We start from the raw sequence: 20,952 nt of genomic DNA, 5'->3' as shown, positions 1-20,952 counted from the left end.
CATGACAAGTTTTGTGTCCTGTAGTTACACAAAAATATTCCCGCAGGACGTTTTTGCATTAATGGGGAATGCGGAACTTTTAATGGAAATTCGGGACTGTCCCACAGATGGCAGGACGTCTGGCAACCCTAGAGCCAGCTACAAGCTTGTTGACAGCCCCCGCTGGTGGGTCTCAGCCTGATCACCACTACAGCCAGCCGCCAGCTAGGTGGTGGTGTCAGGGCACCGGCTGAACGTTTGGCCAATAATCATGACTTCTTTTCATGCTAGTTGACCTGACCATAATTCCCATCTTGCAGAGGATCAGCACAAGAAACAGGCTCTGCTTATTACAGAGGGACGAATAACTGGTTCTTCAGTTCAGTGGCAATGCTGAAAAAAAATCAGGCAAAAAAACAAACCCAGGTCAACCTGCAAACACTTATTTTAAAACGTCAAATGAATTGAAAAGTCAGGGGTAAAAAAACTGTTGTGGATGGAACACGTTCCCTCATTTCAATGTCAAGTACCTCCCACATTTAAAGAAATTAAAGAGTATTATGAAACAGCTTATCATTCCAAACGAGCAACCAGAACAGTTCATTTCCAACCATGCTTTGATTTCCTTTCATTTCTTACTTGTTTATTGAACCAATTTGGAGAAATCAATGGTTCATTACAGCTGAATCTGCTCTTTTGGGGTTTGTTTTTTTTTTTTGGGGGGGGGGGGTCAAAAAATTTTCATCCCGCCCTACTTCTTACATTCTGCCCTAGGCAGACTTGTGTTTAATGGAAATCTAGACCTTGTGCTGTCTCTTTTCATTGGGAGGACTTCAGCCAGTGAATGCACATGTAAGCCATGCTAGGGGGTCTAGTTCTCTGTCCAATATAGTCGCACCTAGCCCACTAACAGAAAGAAGGAGGCTCCTCTACAGGCTTAGCTGAGAAGCAGCTGGGTTTTAATTCACTTGTAGCGGCTCCTGCACTAAGCTGCAGTGGTTCCAGGTTCAGGCCCACCTGTGGGCAGATATTCACACACACACATTTGTTCAATGCACAATTAGTAATTCAGCAGAACTCAGTCACATTTATTCATTGCTACAAGTAACAGGCCCAGTGCTGAGCGGGTCCCATTGCGTCAGGCACTACATACACACATAGAAAGGCAGGATCCCTGTGCCAGAGGTTCCAATTTAAACAGACAAAACAGGGAAAGAGACTGCCTACAGCTAAGGAGAGGCCTGGCCGCGCGCTCCCCTACACCTATTACCAAACACACACATACAGCACGCCTGGACGGGATTAGGACCGGCCAACCAGGTGCTGGCTAAACGGCTTATTGACAGAAATTTCACTTGACTAAATGTTTCACGAGCTGGCGAACCTCCCATTTCTGAGGGCCATACCAGGGTGTTAGCTACAAAATGAAACCAAATCCCAAACTCCCTCCTCCCCCTGAGGAAAGGGGTTTATTTGAAAGTCTGCCACAGTTGCTGCATGAGAACGGTAGTTCACCATTCTGGGCTCTGGGCTGGGCTCCCCAGCTGGACGTCAGCTCCCATGATGCAGTGTGGCCCCGAAACGTCCATGCTGCATTCTTTTACTACAGCAAGGCATCATGGGAGAGGCCTGCTAGCTAGTGGTCAGACACAGAACTGCGGTGGGGTGGGGTGATGAAGTAACACCCAACTGGCATCACCCATGAGGCACCGTGGGGGCCAGTTCAGATTTTAAACATTTCTGTTTGGGGTTAAAAAGTGGAAATTTCCTGTGGAAAAAAATCTCAGCAAACATATTTGCCCTCATTTGCTTTGTAATTTCCTGGGAAAGTCCGGTTTCTAACATGATAGACAGACAGACAGACAGACAGACACGGGGTGTATGGCGCTAGGTAGATAGAATGGAGCTGGAGCAGACAGTAGGCAGGCCATGGGCCAAATCCGGCCACCAGCTGCTTTGGAACAGGCCCAGAAATGTTATTTACTTACTGGGGGTTTTAAAATGATTCTCTCTGGTGTCTGGATCTTGACCGAGAAATCTGTACTTCAGCAAAGGGAACGGACGCCCCGGGCTAGAGGGTATTAAAGCCCCCTTAAGCCCACAAAACAGAGCACAAGGGGGACTGAAGTGGGGCCTAGCTGTGGGGCTGGACTCTGCATATGGATGAACGCAAGGAAATGGCCCTAGAAACATGGCTGTGAGTGTTGTTCCTTGCAGCGATGTTAAAGTTTAACTGGCTAACTGGCAAACCTCAACCTAAACAGATGAGGCTCACCAGCCCAGACGGCCACACGCAAGCGGCTGCTCCAGTGCCTCTAAGTGCAGGGATGCTGCAGCTGGGCCAGAGTGGCCCCATCCATGGCCATGCCTGGGGGAGGCACAGCTGTTCGGCCCGTCTGGAGCAGACCTGGTCCACGGCACGCTGCAGGCAGGGGCGCTCCAACTCACCTGGAGCAGCCTGTCCACGGCAGGGGAGGGCCAACCCCACCCATTAAATTGATTAACCTGTTAAACCTAGCGCTTAACCCCCTCAACAAATTAAATGGGATTTTACACCCCTAGCTCCTTGCTGTGGCCAGCTGCCATGGCCAGGGAGCTGCAGGGCTTTTGTCCATCCCCGTGGAAAGTTCAAACTCCAGGGCTTGCCCAGAATGGTGTGCTGCAGGTTCGCGCTAATTTTTTCCATCCATGTGGAATAAATTTTGTTATATGCACCAAGGCATGTGCAGTTGTGCACCATTTATGTGGACCACTGGTGTGCGGGGGCAGGCAACATACCACATGGCCTAGATTGTCTCTCCCCCCTACAGCCAGGGAACCAGAGGCCTTCAGTGATTTGAGACGTTTTCAGCTTTAAGATGCAAAATTCCCCTTTGGTTCCTCGCATCCCCAGACAATACATTCATACCATGGCCAGCTCCTTTGCCACCATCCCTGCCTCCTAAGACAGCCTGTCCCTCCCCCGCACTCAAACACCAGCTCCCCTCCCTCCACTGTGCACACCTGCTCACGTGGGGGCTGAGATTTTCAAAGGGACTTTGGGGCCTTAGGCACCCGAACCCCAGGGAAATTCTGTGGCCATTTGCTAGCCTGTTACCTGTCTGGGGTGCAGAGAGAGATGCCACCACTGTACATCTGATCACCTCATGACCACCAGTGCATTTGTCCACACAGACCTGTCAGCAAGGCAGAGCTATAGCCCCATTTTACAGATGGAAGCACTGAGATGCAGCAAAGTGAAGAGTTTACAAAGGTACCTGGGTACATAAAGCTGTAGATAGGCACCTGGATGGATGTTTGAAAGCCCCTGGGGAAGTTAAGCACCAGAGTGGGCCAAACCATTCCAAAGGAGCAGTTCTCTTCTGGACAGGGTCATTCTATTAACAGGAGAAATGGGTAAGTTCTGATGAAATTTCATTTGGGAAAACTAAAATGACACCAGAACAGGCCTAGAGCAGTGGTTCCCAACCTGGGGTCCGCCAGCTCCCTGCTGCAGGGCGTCTGTGAAGGGCCAAGCTCCTGATAACGTACTTCTGGCCACAATCTTTGTTCAGAATCTTTAACATTAGCTTACACAAAGCAGGCCCCAAACCCTCATCCTAAGTGAGCAGGGCACAGCACAAGCCTTTGTTTGTGTAACTCGGCATTCGGCAAGAGCTGCTGCAGTACAAACACTGGGTGCGAAAGCGGGAATTGGGGATTATCTTGAATTATAGCCACGTCACTCACTGAAGAGGGGCCTGGAAATCTGGTCCTCAGCTGAGGGAGAGATAATTGCGCATCTTCCTCGAATACCAACCTAAATTCAAGTAAAGGTCTAACACGTCAGCATGAGCGATGGTGTCTACCTTTCACAAATGCTAATCTGAGCCCAGAAAGGCAGGTGGCATTTACAATTGTTACAATAAATGTATTGCTTGTTGTTCCTTTACGTCTCAAGACCACGTAGGAATGTACCTACAGACAAGACCTCCCAGCAGGTGCCACCTGACACAGGAGTTTAACCTATTGTCCACAAGAGAAAACTTAAGGGATAAAACCTTTGTGTGCACATGGAAACCTGAACCATGGGCAAGCACTTATGCAATCCTTTAGACTATTGGTTTACTGTGCACATTATGCCTTGCTGCTTGCACCTGTCTAGGGCCTCAGGAGCCCCCCACCCGTCACTTCCCTCCGCCCATTGGCACCCTATATAATTCACTGTAATCAGCTGTTTGTCAGTAACAAGCGAAGTGACACTCTGCCAGCTGTGTGTAATAAAGGCCTTGTGCTGGAATCTACACGGAGTCAAACTTCTGGTCCATCACTGTGGAAAAAAATAAAATAAAGATAATCACGGAAGAAAGTTTTAAATAAGTTGCAAAGTTACAATCGAGCGAGTGCTTTTAAATCAAATACCTTCCCAGGACGTTATTAACTACTGCGTTCTGGTTTCCTTTTCCATTTACTGAAGTGTGCACAGCAGCTAGAATTGGCTTTGATGGGGGTCTGTGCAAGGACTGGGGGGCGATCGGGGGTCTGCACTAGGGGAAAGGTTGGGAACCACCGGCCTAGAGGCTGACACGTTCCCTTCCTGCCTTGGGGGGAAGGACCACTTTGTTATTCTTTTGAAATGACTATATAGTGAATAGTGTGTGTGTGTGAGAGAGAGAGAGTGTGTTTAAATCACAATCACAACATGATGAAATATTGCTTCCTGGGAAATTTCTTGGTTTTTTGTTCGTTTTGGAAGTGACATTTAGTTATTCTTAGACACCCAAACACCTTTAAAATCTAGCCCTTGCAGCCCCTTGCGCCCCACCGGAGTCAGGAGCCTAAATACCTTTGATGATCTGGGCCCAAACGGTTTGTGGCACAGCAAGAAAAGTGAGTTCAGTCTCCTAGCCCCAGCGGGGCCCTGACCCTGGGCTGCTCCCCAGGGCTGTGTCGGACCATGTCTCTGGGGGGGAGCTGGTTCCCCCATCACAGCTGTGTTTTCGGGTGCCTCTGCAGCAGCGCGGCACCGGTACAGAACTCGCCGGGGCGGGGGCGGAGCTTCCCTCCCCGGTGGGTGCGCTGGTGCGCCAGGAGGGTGGAGTTCTGGCTGAAGCCCCGCCCACAGGCAATGCAGCGGTAGGGCGCCTCGCCGGTGTGGGTGCGCAGGTGCACGAAGAGGGTGGAGCTCTGGGAGAAGCGCTTGCCGCAGCGGGCGCAGGGGTAGGGCCGCTCGCCCGTGTGGACGCGCTGGTGCCGGGTCAGGTTGGAGCTGGCACTGAAGCTCTTGCCGCAGCGGGCGCAGGCGTAGGGCCGCTCGCCGGTGTGCACGCGGCGGTGCAGGGTCAGGTAGGCGTTGCGCCCGAAGCCCTTGCCGCACTCGGGGCAGATGAAGGACTTGCCCGGCTCCTCCGGGGGGGCGGGCAGCAGCTCGCCGGCATGCGTGCGCTGGTGCCGGGCAAAGTTGGAGCGCTCGTGGAAGCCCTTCCCACAGTGGGGGCAGGTGTGGGGCTTCTCGGGGCGGTGGGTGCGGCGGTGCCGGGCCAGCGTGGAGCCCTCGCGGAAGCTCTTGCCGCACTCGGGGCAGCGGTGGGGCTTCTCGGCCGTGTGGGAGCGCAGGTGCTGCATGAGGTGGGAGCTCTGGCCGAAGCGCTTGCCGCAGGCGTCGCAGGCGTAGGGCCGCTCGCCCGTGTGGATGCGCCGGTGGGTGGCCAGGGCCGAGCGGACGGGGAAGCCCTTGCCGCACTCGGGGCACTGGTGGGGGCGCTGGCTGTGGGCGCGCCGGTGCTTGGCCAGGTCCGAGGAGCGCCGGAAGCCCTTCCCGCACTGGCCGCACACGTTGGGCCGCTCCCAGGCCGGGCCCAGGCTTCCTGCCGCTGGGGGCAGCCCAGAGCCGCGCCCACCCCCTGTCTCCCAGATCCCTGAACCACCCTCAGTCACGCGGGCTGCTCCTGGGCCGGGGCTCGGCCCCACTGCCTGCTCAGGGCCGTCCAGCCGCTTCCCGACCTTCTCCTCCTCCTCCCACGTAGGGCCGCCCAGTTGGTGCCCGGCCTTCTCCTCCCGCACCATCCCCACTGCAGCTGCAAGAGAGAGAGAGAATCTGGGCCTCCTCTCCTGCGGGGAGCCAGGAGGACGCTAAAGGGCGAGGGCGATGGGGAGAGGGCCAGGGGGACTACCAGCCATGTGACTGCCCGCCCCAGCCCAGGAGAGCGCTGGGACAACCCTCACTGTGCCCCAGGTCCCGCCCCGCTCCCCAGCACAGCTCCACCCCCTCCCAGCTTGGCTCCACCCCCACTGCCTCTTTCCCCAACCCCTCCTGCAAGTCACGTGGCCCAGGGGACAAGCAGGGCTGGGGAACTGGTTTCTGGAGCAATGGGGTCCATTGGCCCTCTCCTGCCAACACTCGGTGGCAGCGGCAGAGGGGGGAAGTGGAGCAATGCAGCCCCAGCTCACTCAGCGCCCGGCTGCGCTGCTCCGCTGGGAGGGAGGGGCAACCGGGGGGGTGTCCCGGGGGGTTCCACCCCTTCCGAGAACAACGCAGCAGGAGAGCAGAGCAGGCTGGGGCCGTATTGCTCCACTCCTCCGCCCCCCGCCAGCCCCCCGTCCACGAGCCCCCCAGCTCCTGCGCCAGACAGGCTCTGCCAGCGGCTGCCACCTCGCCCTCCTGCCCACGTGCTGCTCCCTTTTGCTCCCAAATCAGGAGCAGAGCGCGCGAGTGGAGCCCGGCCTGCCCCCACAGCCAGCTGAGCACGCCGGGGAAAGGCAGCTGCAGGCAGGCGCCCGGCCGGGAGGGCAGGAAGCCCTGGACGACGCCCACTGGGAGGCGAGGTCACCTGCTGGGGACAGACCTGACCGGGCTGGGAGGAGGCAGAACTGGGGAGCTCCCAAGGGCCTGGCTGGTTCCCAGGATAGTTCAACCGACTCCTCACCTGTGAGGCTGCCGGGTGGACTCCGCCTGTCCTCCGAGCCCGGGGGGTCGGTGATCCACGGCTCCTCCCCTCCTTCCAGCTGGGCGATCACCACGGGTTTGGGAACAGGGCAGCCTGCTAGGGGACATGAAATGGGAGAGGCTGTGCCTGGCATTCACACTGCGCATCTCGAGCAGACAGGTCTGCGCCGGGTCAGGGGGCGCCCGAGCCAAACCAGCTGGGAAACATTCCCAGAGACCCACTCAGTGGGGTCACGTGTCCGGGGCAGGCCCACCAGTGCCCTCTGCCTTCAGCCAGCGGAAGGGGGATTTCCAAAGGGGTGGAGAGAGGCTGGTCTCAGCGATGGCAGAACAAGGGTCTGGAGTTACAGAGGGGGAGGTGCAGGTTGGATCTTAGGAAAAACTACTTCCCCAGGCGGGAGGCGAAGCACTGGAGTGCGTTGCCTAGAGAGGTGGTGGAATCTCCATCCCTAGAGGTTTGTAAGTCCCGGCTTGATGAGGTCCTGGCTGGATGACTTAGTGGGGGTTGATCCTGCTTTCGGCAGAGGTCTGGACTCGATGACCCCCTGAGGTTCCCTCCAGCCCTACGATGCGCTGCAGTCTGTCTAATGCTCCCCTCTGTGCACACACACGCCCACTCATCTCTGTGGTGTCAAATCCACCTGCCCCATCGGGGTGTACCAGGCCAGCAGACAGACTGTTTATAAGGTGGACGACAGAGACCAGCCAACCCAGCCCAGTTCCAGGCACCTTGGTCAAAACAACAAGTCACTGCACGGCAGGAGCTGCCAGGAGGTGACAAGGAAGCAGCTGCTGCCCTGCATTTTACCCTGCCGGAGCTGGCAGCAAGAGACCGACATGGCTTCTGGGCAGGTGAGGGCGGGTATCGGGGAGTCACCCTAGGAGGTCTTTCCCCAAGAGCAGGGCATGCTGGGAAATGTAACACACCGGCCCCGACATCTGTGTCCAAGAGTGGGCCAAGGCGTGCTGGGAAGACAGGGAAAGGACACAAAATGCCAGTTTATAGAAACCGGCTTCTGCAGGCCCAGATGGAGCCTGGGCCCGAGGGCCCCGCCCGTCCCACTGGCGAGGACCTGCGTTTGAGTGCCAGGCCGGAAATGAGCAGAGCCGGAGCCGGAGTTCACCCGAGCGTCTCCCATGCCCAGGGACAGGCCAGATCTCTCTCTCTCTCTCTCTCTTTGCTCCACTTCAGACCAGCAATTACATACTGATTGGGGTGAGGATGGAGAGGGGGAAATGCTCAGGGAGATTAGAGAGGCCACCAAAGTGGATCACCCAGTCGTAACCAGGGACTCCAACTACCCCTGCTGACTGGGCGCGTCCCCTCAGGATGGGAGGCAGAGAGAAATGTCCAGACACCATGAACAGCTGCTTCTTGAAGGAACCTGTCCTGGAACCCACAAGGGGAGAGACAAGACTTGACTTAGTGTGACAGCTGTGACTGTGGGGGGTGTGAGGCTTTGATTCCCCTGGTTCGTTTGCATGTGTTTCCTACTGGCCCGTAGTAACAAGAGGTGAGTGCCTCAGTTTCCCTAGGCACAGCATCAGGGCATAGTGGGGCGGGGAGATTCAGTATGATGACTTCTTACTGGTCCTCCAGGCTCTCTGTAACCTTGGCAACCAGGTAACTCCTTTTTTCCTGGGAAACAGGACAAAGGTGGAGAAGGGGCCTGGCTGGTTTGAATTGGAAGTGGGGAGGGGGCAGTCTCGGATGGCTGGAGAGGGTGGAAGGAGGCCAGGGCCCTAACCCTGGGGCCTCCTCTGGGCCCCTCTCCCCAAGATGGATTGTTCTGACGGCTTCTCTTTCTGCGCGGACAAGTTTGTTCTGTGTCCCCATAACCCGCTAACCCTCCTGTTCCTCCTGCTGAGTGAGAGTCACGTCTGCCTGGGGGGGAGGCTGGTGCCCCCCTCCAAAACACTGGCTCTGGTCCCAGAGGTGAATATAGCTGAACGGTCTGAGAACAATGACCATAATGCAGCTGGACAGATCCGCTATAAGATAAGGGTGCAGAATTCCTGGCGTTACTATACGGTGGGGGCATAACTGTTCCCAGAGAGTAGTTATCAGTGGTTCTCAGTCACGCAGGAAGGAGTGGGGCTCCGTAAGGGATCAGTATTGAAACTGGTTCTGTCCAACATCTTCATCAGCAATTTAGATAACAGCACAGAGAGTCTGCACATAAAACCAGTTATCACATCTGCACCTAAAACCAGCTTGAGGGAGGCTGCACGTGCTTTGGGAGAGAGGATTATGATTCAAAAGGATCTGGACAAACTGGAGAAATGGTCTGAGGTAAATAGGATGAAATTCAACAAGGACAATTGCAATGTACTCCACTTAGGGGGAACAATCAGCTGCCCACAAAAACAGGAGATGACTGCAGGGAAGGAGTACTGCGGAAAGGGACTTAGGGGTCATAATGGACCATAAGCTAAATATGAGTCAGTAGTGTGACACTGTTGCAAAAACACCAAACATGATTCTGGGATTCATTAACAGGGGCATTGAGAGCAAGACACGAGAAGTCATTCTTCTGCTCCACTCAGCGCTGATTTGGCCTCCGCTGGAGTATTGTGTCCAGTTCTGGGCCCCACATTTCAAGAAAGATGTGGAGAAATGGGAGAGGGTCCAGAGAAGAGCAACAAAAGTTATCAAAGCTCTGGAGAACATGAGCTCTGAGAGATGACTGAAAGAACTGGGCTTGTTTAGTCTGCAAGGAGAAAACAGAGGGCATGATAACAGCTTGCAAGTACTTAAAAGGTTGTGACAAGGAGGAGGGAGAAAAATTATTCTCCTCAATCTCTGAGGACAGGACAAGGAGCAATGGGCTTAAACTGCAGCAAGGGAGGTTCAGGTTGGACATGAAGAAAAACTCCCGACCTGACAGGTGGTCAAGCGCTGGAATAAATTGCCCAGGGAGGTTGTGGAATCTCCATCACCGGAGATTTTTAAGAGCAGGTTGGACAAATATCTGTCAGGGATGATTAGAGGTCATGCCAGGAGGGCAGGGGACTGCATCTGACCGCTCAAGGTTCCTTCCGGTTCTCTAATTCTACAAATTTAACACCCCTGTCACAGGCTGGATTGGGGTTCTGTCAGGCCCCTGAGTGAGAGCACATGGGGACCCCTTCCCACCCCTTCCACCTGCAGTCCCCCTTGTCCTCTTGTCAGGAAGTGAGGCCAGGGCATGGGAGTTGGAGACTGCAGGGCAACTGATGTAATGCAATGGGTTTAAAAAGGCTCCCAAGGCAATCCTGGCAAACGCAGGCTGCTAAGGTTCTCAGTACGACGCAAAGTGGTAGGAGTGACAGGAAAGAACAGAATTCTCCAACACACGGATGACTGTGGTAAACTGGGGAAGACACAAGATGGCTTTTGTGCTTCATTAACATACTAAAATTCTTTGAAGGCGTCACCAAACACGTGGACATGGGTGAACCATGGATACTGCGTACGTGGACTTTCAGAAAGCCTTTGTCAAAGTCCTTCAGCAACAGTTCCCCTGGTGGGCTACGAGGGAAGGTCCTTCACTGACCAGTAATTGGCTAAAGGACAGAATAAAGGGTAGCTTTCAGAATGGAAGCAAGTAAATGGTGGTGTCCCCCGGGCTCTGTGCTGGGACCTGAGCTATTCAACACATTCCCAGATGTTCTGGAAACATGAATGAACAGGGAGGTGGCAACGTTTGCTGACAACGCTACATGACTCAAGAAAGTCAAGTGCAAAGTTGACTGTGAAGAGCTTCACAGGTTTCCCCCAAAATTGGGTGACTTGGGAATAAAACTGCTGGTTAAATTCCATATTGGGTAAGTACAATGCACAGGCTGAACCTTTCTTGTCCAACACCCTCAGGACCTCAGTGGTGCCGAATGAGAGAAATTGCCGGACGATGGGTGGTCAGTATTGTCCAGCAGCATTACCAACCCTTCCACTGCTTACTGGGCTCTTAGAAGATATTTAGGGGTAAATTATAGTGAAATAACAGCACAAAACATGGAGAACCAGGACTGGTGTCTGTAAACAAACTTTATGGGACTGCAGGAAATTTGGTCACGCTATGGCTTTGTGACTAACTAAAATCATGCCAGATTACAGATGTTGCCAGGTGAGACAGTGCTGGATTAGAGAGGGTCCACCTGTAATTCATATTGGAAAACATTAATCCCAGCTACCCATACAAAATAAGGGATGTTTAAATTGGCTGTTACCTCTCAGGAAAGGGATCTTGAAGTCAACATATACGGATCTCTGAAAACAACTAAATGTGCAGCACCAGGCAAAAAATGCTAACGTAGCGTTAGCAATCACTGGGAAAAGGATCGACAGAAAAACAGAAAATGTCAGAATGCCACTATAGAAACCTATGGTGCACCCACACCTTGAACGCTGCATGCAGGTTTGGCAGACCCATCTCGGCAAAGTGATATACAAATGGGGAAAAGTACAGAAAAGGGCAAGAAAAGTGACGAGGGGTGGGGGGCAGTTTGCCTACAGTGACAGATTAAAATCACTGGAAACGTTCTTCTGAGAACGGAGATGATGGGGGTAGGATACAGGTCTACGAAATCAGGATTTGTCTGAAGAAAGCGAATAGGGAAGGGTTATTCACCCCTTCACGTAACCCAAGAACCAGGGGTCACTCAATGAAATTAAAGGGCGCAGGCTTACCACGAGCAAAAGGAATCACTTCACACCACACAGTCAACCTGCAGAACTCACTGCCGGGGGGATGTTGTGCAGATCTAAAGCATAACCGTGTTCAGAGAACTAGCTACATCCCTGGAGCACGACTCCTTCAGTGGCTGTTGCCTGAATGGCCAAGGATTCAACCCAAAGCTCTGGGGGTCCCTAAACCTCTGACTGCTAGAACCTGGGAGTGGACGACAGGGGATGAATGACTCAGAACCGCCAGTTGTGTCCATGCTCTCCAAAGCATCGGGCAGCAGCTACAGTTAGAAGACAGGGTACTGGGCTAGACGCACCACTGGTCAGATGTATTCTTATCTAACGGGGCCTACCGCTGGCCAGGTGCTCCCAAATGCATGGGCTTCTCTCTGCTCTGGGAGGATCCTTCAGCAAAAATAATTTTACAAGGCCTGGTTTTGTCCTGATACAGATGAGATTTCACGTGGCAGGCAGGTCTCCGAGCGCCTACCGACGTGGGCGGGAGATTTCACGTGGCAGGCAGGTCTCTGAGCGCCTACCGACGTGGGCGGGAGATTTCACGTGGCAGGCAGGTCTCCGAGCGCCTACCGACGTGGGCGGGAGATTTCACGTGGCAGGCAGGTCTCCGAGCGCCTACCGACGTGGGCGGGAGATTTCACGTGGCAGGCAGGTCTCCGAGCGCCTACCGACGTGGGCGGGAGATTTCACGTGGCAGGCAGGTCTCTGAGCACCTACCGACGTGGGCGGGAGATTTCACGTGGCAGGCAGGTCTCTGAGCAACTACTGATGTGGGCAGGAGATTTCACGTGGCAGGCAGGTCTCTGAGCAACTACTGATGTGGGCAGGAGATTTCACATGGCAGGCAGGTCTCTGAGCACCTACCGACATGGGCAGGAGATTTCACGTGGCAGGCAGGTCTCTGAGCGCCTACCGACGTGGGCGGGAGATTTCACGTGGCAGGCAGGTCTCCGAGCGCCTACCGACGTGGGCGGGAGATTTCACGTGGCAGGCAGGTCTCTGAGCAACTACTGATGTGGGCAGGAGATTTCACGTGGCAGGCAGGTCTCTGAGCAACTACTGATGTGGGCAGGAGATTTCACATGGCAGGCAGGTCTCTGAGCACCTACCGACATGGGCAGGAGATTTCACATGGCAGGCAGGTCTCTGAGCGCCTACCGACGTGGGCAGGAGATTTCACGTGGCAGGCAGGTCTCTGAGCGCCTACCGACGTGGGCAGGAGATTTCACGTGGCAGGCAGGTCTCTGAGCGCCTACCAACGTGGGCAGGAGATTTCACGTGGCAGGCAGGTCTCTGAGCGCCTACCGACGTGGGCAGGAGATTTCATGTGGCAGGCAGGTCTCTGAGCACCTACCGACGTGGGCAGGAGATTTCACGTGGCAGGCAGGTCTCTGAGCGCCTACTGACATGGGCAGGAGATTTCACATGGCAGGCAGGTCTCTGAGCGCTTTCCGATGTGGGCAGGAGATTTCGAGTGACAGGCAGATCTATGAGCACCTACTGACGTGGGCAGATTTCACATGGCAGGCAGGTCTCTGAGCACCTTCCGACGTGGGCAGGAGATTTCACGTTGGCAGGCAGGTCTTTAATTTAGGAGGCAAAAGCAGTGAAATGATCCAACACTGGAAGCTGAAGCTAGATAAATTCTTCCTGCAATAAGGGGATGAGGTTTAACAGTGACGGGGGATTAACCAGGGCAACAATTTGCCCAAGGGCAGGGAATATTCTCCATCACATGGAGACTTCACATCAGGAGCAGGCATCTTTCTACAAAAGCTCACCCACCAGGTATTGGGAACCTCTGGGTAAAATTTACTGGGCAAACGGGACCATATGGTTACAATGGGCTCTTCTTTCTTCAGCCCTGAAACAGACGCCTTCTCGGGAGGCCGAGAGCTGCACGTGGTTTTGAGACAGGCACCTCCAACCGCTGCGTCCGACCCAGTCACTAAGAGGTGAGGGCGGAATATCACCACTTCCAAAGGAACTGAAGTCTGAGAGATGGAACTTTGCTTTCCTGCCAGACTGCACAGAGGTGCCTTGTCTTTGTGTGCACCAGCAGATTTACGGGCTGTAAACTGCTCAGATCACCGACTCTCGTTTATTGCACATTTGCCCTGTGCTTAGCAGAACAGGGCCCCGACCTCTTGGGCCTGTGCACGTTACCGCAAGCTGAACAGTCAGGTTGCTAGCAGTGAGTCGCAGGAGGACAGAGAAGCACCGAGAGTTTACACCATGCTCAGGAATTCGGGGGAATAAGCGTGTTCCTGTTCCCATCACTGGCAATATTAAGAGGCACGTCCCTGGTGAGTCCCAGAAGCTCCTGCTCCATGAGAAGAGATGTGGAAGAGGCTCTCTCACATGTGATCTAGGGACTATGGAATGCACTCTAAGACGTGGGGTCTCTGAACCGCCTGCACTGGCTTCTGTGCAGGGCTCCCTCCCTGGTCCCTTACATGAATGTGAGACGGGAAAAGGCCCCTCTGGTCACAGGCTGTACCCAAGGGGACAGGAATCCTTACCCAACCAGGCCACAGTCTCATAATTCTCCTGCATGACGTCCCGGTAGAGGGCTCTCTGATCTGGGACCAGCAGAGCCCACTGCTCCTTGGTGAAATACACCGCCACCTCCTCAAAGGTCACCGGCATCTGGAACAGCAAGAATCCCACTCAGAGCGGCCTGCCACAGCGGCTCAGTCTCAGCAGCGCTGGCCCAGCCTTCCGCTGAACTCTGCCCTGCGGGGATCAGGTTAGTGCCCCCCTAGGTGATTTGGAGCTGTGGTTCGCAACCTTTTGGGTATCACGGCACACTTCCATGACAGAAACAATTCCACGGCACACCCGCTTATTTCAGCTGAATCCACTGCTCCTAAACGTCCCATTTCCTTGCATTTGCTGTGGTCACAGGCTTACTAGAGAGGCTTGCAACAGAGTGGTGCAGACAAGCTAAACAAGGATCAAATGCATTGATGCTTCAAATCCACCACAGAAGACACCCAGCACAGACACATTTTCCAAAGCTGCTCAGGGCCGTGCTAGGGACGCGGAGTAAACAAGTCACCACTGAAAGCAGCTCCCCACCCCGCCAGCCCCGTGGAGCTGGGATGCGGCATTTGAAAGAATCTCGGCTCCAACAGGCTCCTGGCGCTCCCCCCTGACACAGCAGGGACCAGGGCGGGCTCCATGCCAGCTGGTTCGGGCTGGGAAGCAGCATTCCAGCTGCCTCCTGGCACTAACGGGGTCTTGCAGGGTCGGCACTTCCCCTCATGGCAGCTCTGCAGAGAGCCGCAGCAGCTGGCACTCAGGCAGCCTGGCTGATTGAGCCCCAGCTGGCGTGGGGTCATTAATCCCCCCCCGACACACACGCTGGCTCGGCAAAGAGCGCACACGTGGACAGCTCTCACGGCACACCGCTGCGCCGCACCACCCTGGCTGCAAACTACGGCTCCAGCGCTACCTTCCGAAAGGCCGGCAGCCCCTGCTGCGTGCACCCACAGGCTCTTGGCGGCTCCCTTCCCGAGTCCATTACTCCCAGCAGCAGCACTATCCGGGAAGTGCCGCCTCCTGCTGCTGCGATCAGCCCGGCAGGGCCAACCGTGGGATGGGTCGGAAAGGAAACGGAAAGGTTCAAACGTTGCAAGAAACCTGATAAAACTAGAACTCGTTGGGTTCCAAAACACGGGTGAAAAGCAGCAGCTTTTCCCCCACCCAGCGCCCTGCGGGACACAAGCTCAAACAGCTGGATCTGGAAGCGCTGCCCGGCACCCCCTGGCGCCCCTCTCCGCGCTACGTGGCTGAGATGCTCCCAGCTAGACCCACGCGGGTCGTTGCCAGCCAGGAGCGGTGGGGCCAGGGCAGAGATGAGAGCTCCCTTCCCAAACTCCCAGCGGCCCGCAACCACGGCGTCAAGGCGCATTAGGGTTCTGCCCCCCTCCACGCCCCACACACGTGCCCAACCCCCCAGGACAGGCTGGTACCCAGGGCGTGAGCCCCCCAGAGCCCCTACCTGAGCCGGCTCTGCTCCTCCTGCCATGTCCCCGCCCCATGCCCCAGGAGCGGGCTGGAGTCCGGAAGGGGGCGCGGGGCTGCAGCCTGTCAGGGCGAGAAGAGGAGGGGGCAGCTGTCAGGAGGGGCCCCACGCGGATTCCCACCCGCGCTTTCCCCGCGGCAGGCGCTCAGCCGGTGCCTTCGGGGTCTCCCCCAGCGCCCCCCGGGGGGGGCCAGGCGAGGCGGGAACTGGCTTTTCCTCCCCTTGCCCAGGACAGTCGCTGCCCCGGGGGCGCTGCAGGGAGCTCCCGCTGCCCCTGCCCGGCCGGGGCGGTCCCTCTCCCGGGGCTGGCCCGGCCCCTGCGGGCGCGGGGGGGCAGAGCCGGGGGGGCGGGGGCAGAGTCACTTCGCGGCCCGGCCCCAGCGCGGGGCGCCCCCTCCCCTCACCTGGCGGCGGCTCCTGCCCCGGCCGGGCTGGGCGCTGGGGGGGGGGCCGTGGGCGCGGGGCTGCGCAGCGCCGGGCACCGCGGGGCGCCTCCTCTCCAACCCGCTCCCGGGCGGGCGCGCGGGCGCAGCGGCTCGGCCCGGCGGCCGCAATGGAGGAGGCTCGGCGCGGTCTCACCCCGGAAGCTGAACGTGGATATCCTGGTCCGAGCGCAGCCGGAGCCCGCCCGCGGCCCCGCTCAGCTCCGCAGCCGCCGCCGCCGCCGCGCCCCCCCCCGGGCGCCCTTCACCCGGCGGGCAGCGGCTCGTCGCAGCGCAGCGCACCGCTGAGCCACACAGAGGCCAGTTTTGCGCCGCTGTCCTGCGTCTGGCAGCGAGACAGCGGGTCCTTGCGAGCCCCGCCCTTCCCCCTCCCTCGGTTCTGCCATCCAAAGGCGCCGCCGCAGCCCCTGCTCTGCCCGTCGTCTTCCTTCGCGCAAGGCCTGTGCCCGCAGCGGGGCTGGGCTGCCGCCGTGGGGTCCGGGACCGTCCCCTTAGGGGATCGGCTGCGGGCAAACGCGAAGGTGCACGCGGGCGATGCCTCGGGAACACTCTGATGAGCAGCAGGGGAAGCCAGGAGCTGCTGTCTATTGAAAACAGCATGTTGTGAAGTCACAATTTATGCTGTCACCCAGTGTAACAATTGTGGCGTCTCACCACTGGCTGAAGTTGTTGTGGGGGGTACAGGGCAGTCACCAGCCCCGTGTAAAGTGTGGCTCACGCAGGGCTGTCCCCATCGCAGCACTGGGGGGGGGAAGAGGGGCTGGGAGCCTTTTTGGCCACATCGCTGTGAAAGTGGCTTGATAAATTTTTCCCCCACTGCTCCAAGGTAGGTCTGCAGCTTGGGGGCTCCGTGCTTCTTGGGTGAGAAACTACTTTGGTGGACAGTGAGCTGCTGGGGTGAGGTCCAGCGCTGAAACTACTATGAGCTGAAACTGCTGGCAGGTTGAGGCCCCACTCTTTTGCCTACAGCAAAACTCACAATACTACAGACAAGTGGCTGGCTGGTAGGAGCACGCAGGACACTGTGCCAGCACAAAAGTGGCCTTGCCTCGGGCTCAGCGAGGCCTGCATGACTGGACAGAGCTAGGAGTGGGGCATTTGAAGCAGGGTACAGAGGAAGTTCAAGTATGTGAATGGGACTCTGACACTGTTGGGCTGATGAGCCAGAGAGGCCAGGACACTGCTCAATGCATTTGAGCTGGGACAGTTAGTTGGGGGTTGGTTATGAACTCTGGGGGTGGGATTTTCCCAAGCTTCTGCCATGTGACTTTTCTGCCTCTTTCATTAAAAGTTTCTTTTCTACACTCAGACTCTGTGCTGGGGAGTGGGGAAGCATTGCCCCTCTGACGCGCCCGGGGGGGGAGGTGTGAATTTCCCAGGCTACTGGGTGGGGGCTTAAGCCAGTTCTGTGTGAGATGGATGAACAGGAACCCCTAGATATTGAACTGGTTGCTGCCAGCTGCTTCTGGCAGAAGGGTTACATTAACTTGTCTCACGTTTCTTTCTCGGGAACTGAAGACTGCAAGTTCACTTACACTCATGGCTCAGAAGTGCTCAGTTTGTGGGTCAGGCAGGAAGACGGGAAGCCCAAAGTGATCAGCTGAAGAGATGAGACAGTAACCGCAGCCCAGTAAAACTCACCCTGAAAAGCAGGAGGCCTTGCTCTGGGTACAAGACTCATCACAGCAGTCTGGCTTGACAGCAAATGACCAGAGAACAGAAGGAAAAGTCAAAATTTCTCCTGTGGAGAGTGTCGGGAAAAGAGCAAAGGCCTTAAACAAACAACTCTCCCAGGACACGGGCTACATCTCCCCGGGCAGCCTCTGTGGACCAAACCGGGCTTTCGTCAGCAAAACTCGCTGAGCATCTACACAGTTAAAGTGCACTGCCAAGAGGCTGCCGACAAAACCCAGCACAGCCGCCGGCAGCGTTATACCGTCCCCGCACAGGCACGACACCTAGGTCAACAGCGTGCCATCGACAGAAGTGTCATGCAGATATGCAGGGCCCCTTCTGCCAAGAGAGCGCTCCTCCATGGCACTGGCCAGGTGGCATTGGGAGACACCCTTCCCACCACAGCACAGCTCTAAGGTCTGCGCATCCAGCCGCGTTTAAAGGGTCCGACTGCACTAGGAAGCTGGGGGCATGGCTCCAGCACAGCTGCATATGGCCAGGGACACACACGACCAGCCACTCCCAGCAGCATCCTAAAATGTCCCAGGCTGCCGGAGAGCATCCTGGGCCCTCGCAGACTGCTGGAGAGGGATCCCAGGGATCTGCTCAGGGCAGCAGGAAAAGGGCTCCATCCTGGTCAGGGCATGAGATCTGGGACCTGCTGGCCCTCTGGGCCTATGAAGACGTCCTGCGTGACCTGACTGCGAAGCACTGCAATGCTCCAGGCGGCACCTGGATCGCTGAAGCCCTGGTGGAGCACGGCCACCCCCACCTGCACACTCTGGCAGGCGTGGGCGAAGGTGAAAGTGCTCCGCTAGGGCAACATGCAGGTCCAGAACACACGGCAGAGATCGGGGTGAGGGCAGGGACAGGGACAGGGACAACCACCTGCCCCTACTTCAGAGCGGGACCACCTTCTCGGGAACAAGGACGGCGCCCCTGTCAGTGGCACTGTTGACACCGGGCAGAAGGCTCTTCCTCTGGAGACGCCGTTGTTCTGGATGAGAGGAGGCCCACCAGAGCGCCCACACGGCTCTTTTGTCAAGAGACTCTATTGACAGCAGCCTTAGGCCTCATGGCTGGGAGGCAGAACGCTGCCAGATGAGTGCTGAGTTTCGTCAACAAACTGTCAACAAAACTCATTTTGTGTGTGGAGGCTCCACCAGTTTTGGCAACACTGACTGGTACACCCGTAGCCTACGTGTAACTCTTGAACGACAATAAAACTTGGGGAGTTAAGGAACAGGAACACCAGAGGGTGGAGTCTTCACCTCTCCTTGGTCCAGCATTATTTCACGTTAAACCCTGTATTTCATAGATTGCTACTGTCATGGGGGCAGGAGGGTCATTGTGGTCAGGCAGTCTGATCTCTTGCCAGGCACATGGCAGAGAGGAAGGACAGGGACGCAGCCATGTGTCCTCGTCAGTCAAAGATACATCGTTCAGGTGGGGTTCACAGAGGAATTCAGGCTCCTCACTCTCCCAACTTGTGTTTTCACTATTCTAGTCACTATTTCTTCTTACATTATGTTGCTCCCCGGATACCTGAACTTCTCTAATTTCTCTGCTTTGATCCTGTCTACACTGATCTTCCTTCCCATGTCCTTATTTCCAATACCACTGTTTTTGTTTAATCAAGGTTCATAATCACTCTGTACCCCTTCCCTTCCTCGTTAAACACCTGCACCATTCTTGCTAACTTGTCCTCATCTTCCTCAGTGATAACTATATCATCCACAAACCTCAAGTTGTTAATTCTTTTCCTGTGCACCAATATCCCTTCTACCTCTTCCTTGATCTTGTGCATTGCTCTCTCTAAGTGCATGATGAAGATACTTGGTGATATCAGATCTCCTTGTCTCTTACCTCTGCTCATTCTAAACCAACTTCCCAAGTCTCACCATGTTCTCACTGCTGCCTCCACAGTGTCATTGATATCCCTCAACAACCATATCAGTCTGCTATCCACTCTACATGACTCCAGCACTGCCCAAGTCACTTTCTCATTTATACAGCCAAATGCCTTCTGAAAATCTATAAAGCAATTGTAGATGATCTTATTCTTTCATCGAGCTTTCTCCACTATCGATCTTAGTGCCAATATCTGCTGTATGGTACCTCTATTTATCCTGAATCCCACTTGCTCATCCACTAGATGTTGTTCTATCTGCGTGTAGCCAGACAAAGTCTCCCCCTTACAAGCCAGCTTGCTCGCTGCCCCGCCCCCCGACTGAGGAGCCTCGCAAGCACACAGGGCACGGAAACGGCTGCTGACAGCACAGTCTTTGATGCCTCTCATTGAGGCCCAGATGTGCTAGCTCACAGTGACCCTGAGAAACAGAAAGTACAGATAAAAGGCTAACAGACCAAACTGTCAACAAGGCCGGGGGGAACTCAGGAAATCACTCCAGCTGGCATTGATGGATATGATGACCACACAGCCATCCCAGAAGAGGAAGTCTCCGCCCACACAAAAAGAATGTCCTGTACTCCTAAATTGCTTATCTCCTGTCTTACAAGTGCAAATTAAGTAAGAATTGCCCTTTTAACAAACTGGCATCACAAAGACAGACCAGTACGATCTGGCACCTTAGATAAGAAAGAGAATACGTAACCTAAAAGGGGGTATAAAGGTGGGCCCAGCAGAACTCTAACTTTGAGTGCATTCCACCAACTACCTGCTGGTCAGGTCAGGTGATTGCCTCCCGAGGTCCACAACTGGGGACGCCCAACCTCGTATTCGTCTTTCCACGGAATTAAGTGACTGATCCGGCTTGGCTACGCTGGTATCGAGAGACGCAGAGAGGGTAAGATATACCCATGTAAGGTCTCCTTTCTCTTTGTGCACAGTTAAAGAATTAGAGCTCTGTAACTAGATGTCGTTGTATCAAGATATCATTGTGTTAGATGGCAACAGATATCTTTGTATTGATTGTAACATAACCTGTTAACACCTGTACTTTGCTAGCATATAAGAAGTTGACAATAGCCTTTTGTAACCACACGCTTATAACTGTAGCTTAATAAACTTGTAACCAGTTAAGATCTAAGCCTGACTGCTGTTACTCTTTGTCATTGTAACACAGCCAGCACAATAAAAAGAACTTTAACCGTTTGGTTACCACAGCCTGGCCATTGGTGAGAGTGCTAGGAGCTCCCTGCTCTAACAGTAACAAACTGGGTTGTTTAGGACCCAGGGGAATACCTCACCGCACAT

The 20,952-nt window shown here is 55.3% G+C and overlaps 1 protein-coding gene across 1 annotated transcript in view; it reads right to left on the bottom strand.

Moving 5' to 3' along the window:
• Positions 1–702: 702 nt before the first annotated feature.
• Positions 703–20,952, bottom strand: part of LOC142024653 (uncharacterized) — a 33,394-nt gene continuing 13,144 nt past the window's right edge. The window contains exons 5-11 of the mRNA XM_075016805.1: positions 18,394–18,549; positions 16,355–16,611; positions 16,023–16,303; positions 15,595–15,680; positions 14,111–14,237; positions 6,885–7,001; positions 703–6,035 (exon numbers count right to left, since the gene is read on the bottom strand). Of these exons, the coding sequence (XP_074872906.1) occupies positions 4,945–6,035; positions 6,885–7,001; positions 14,111–14,237; positions 15,595–15,680; positions 16,023–16,303; positions 16,355–16,611; positions 18,394–18,549 (2,115 nt within the window). The 3' untranslated portion in view covers positions 703–4,944. The remainder of the gene's footprint in view (positions 6,036–6,884; positions 7,002–14,110; positions 14,238–15,594; positions 15,681–16,022; positions 16,304–16,354; positions 16,612–18,393; positions 18,550–20,952) is intronic.

This window comes from Carettochelys insculpta, chromosome 22, assembly GCF_033958435.1.
Source record: "Carettochelys insculpta isolate YL-2023 chromosome 22, ASM3395843v1, whole genome shotgun sequence".
Lineage (NCBI taxonomy): Eukaryota > Metazoa > Chordata > Testudines > Carettochelyidae > Carettochelys > Carettochelys insculpta.
Note: the sequence above shows the minus strand (reverse complement) of the source record. Positions and strands in the feature narration are given on the sequence as shown.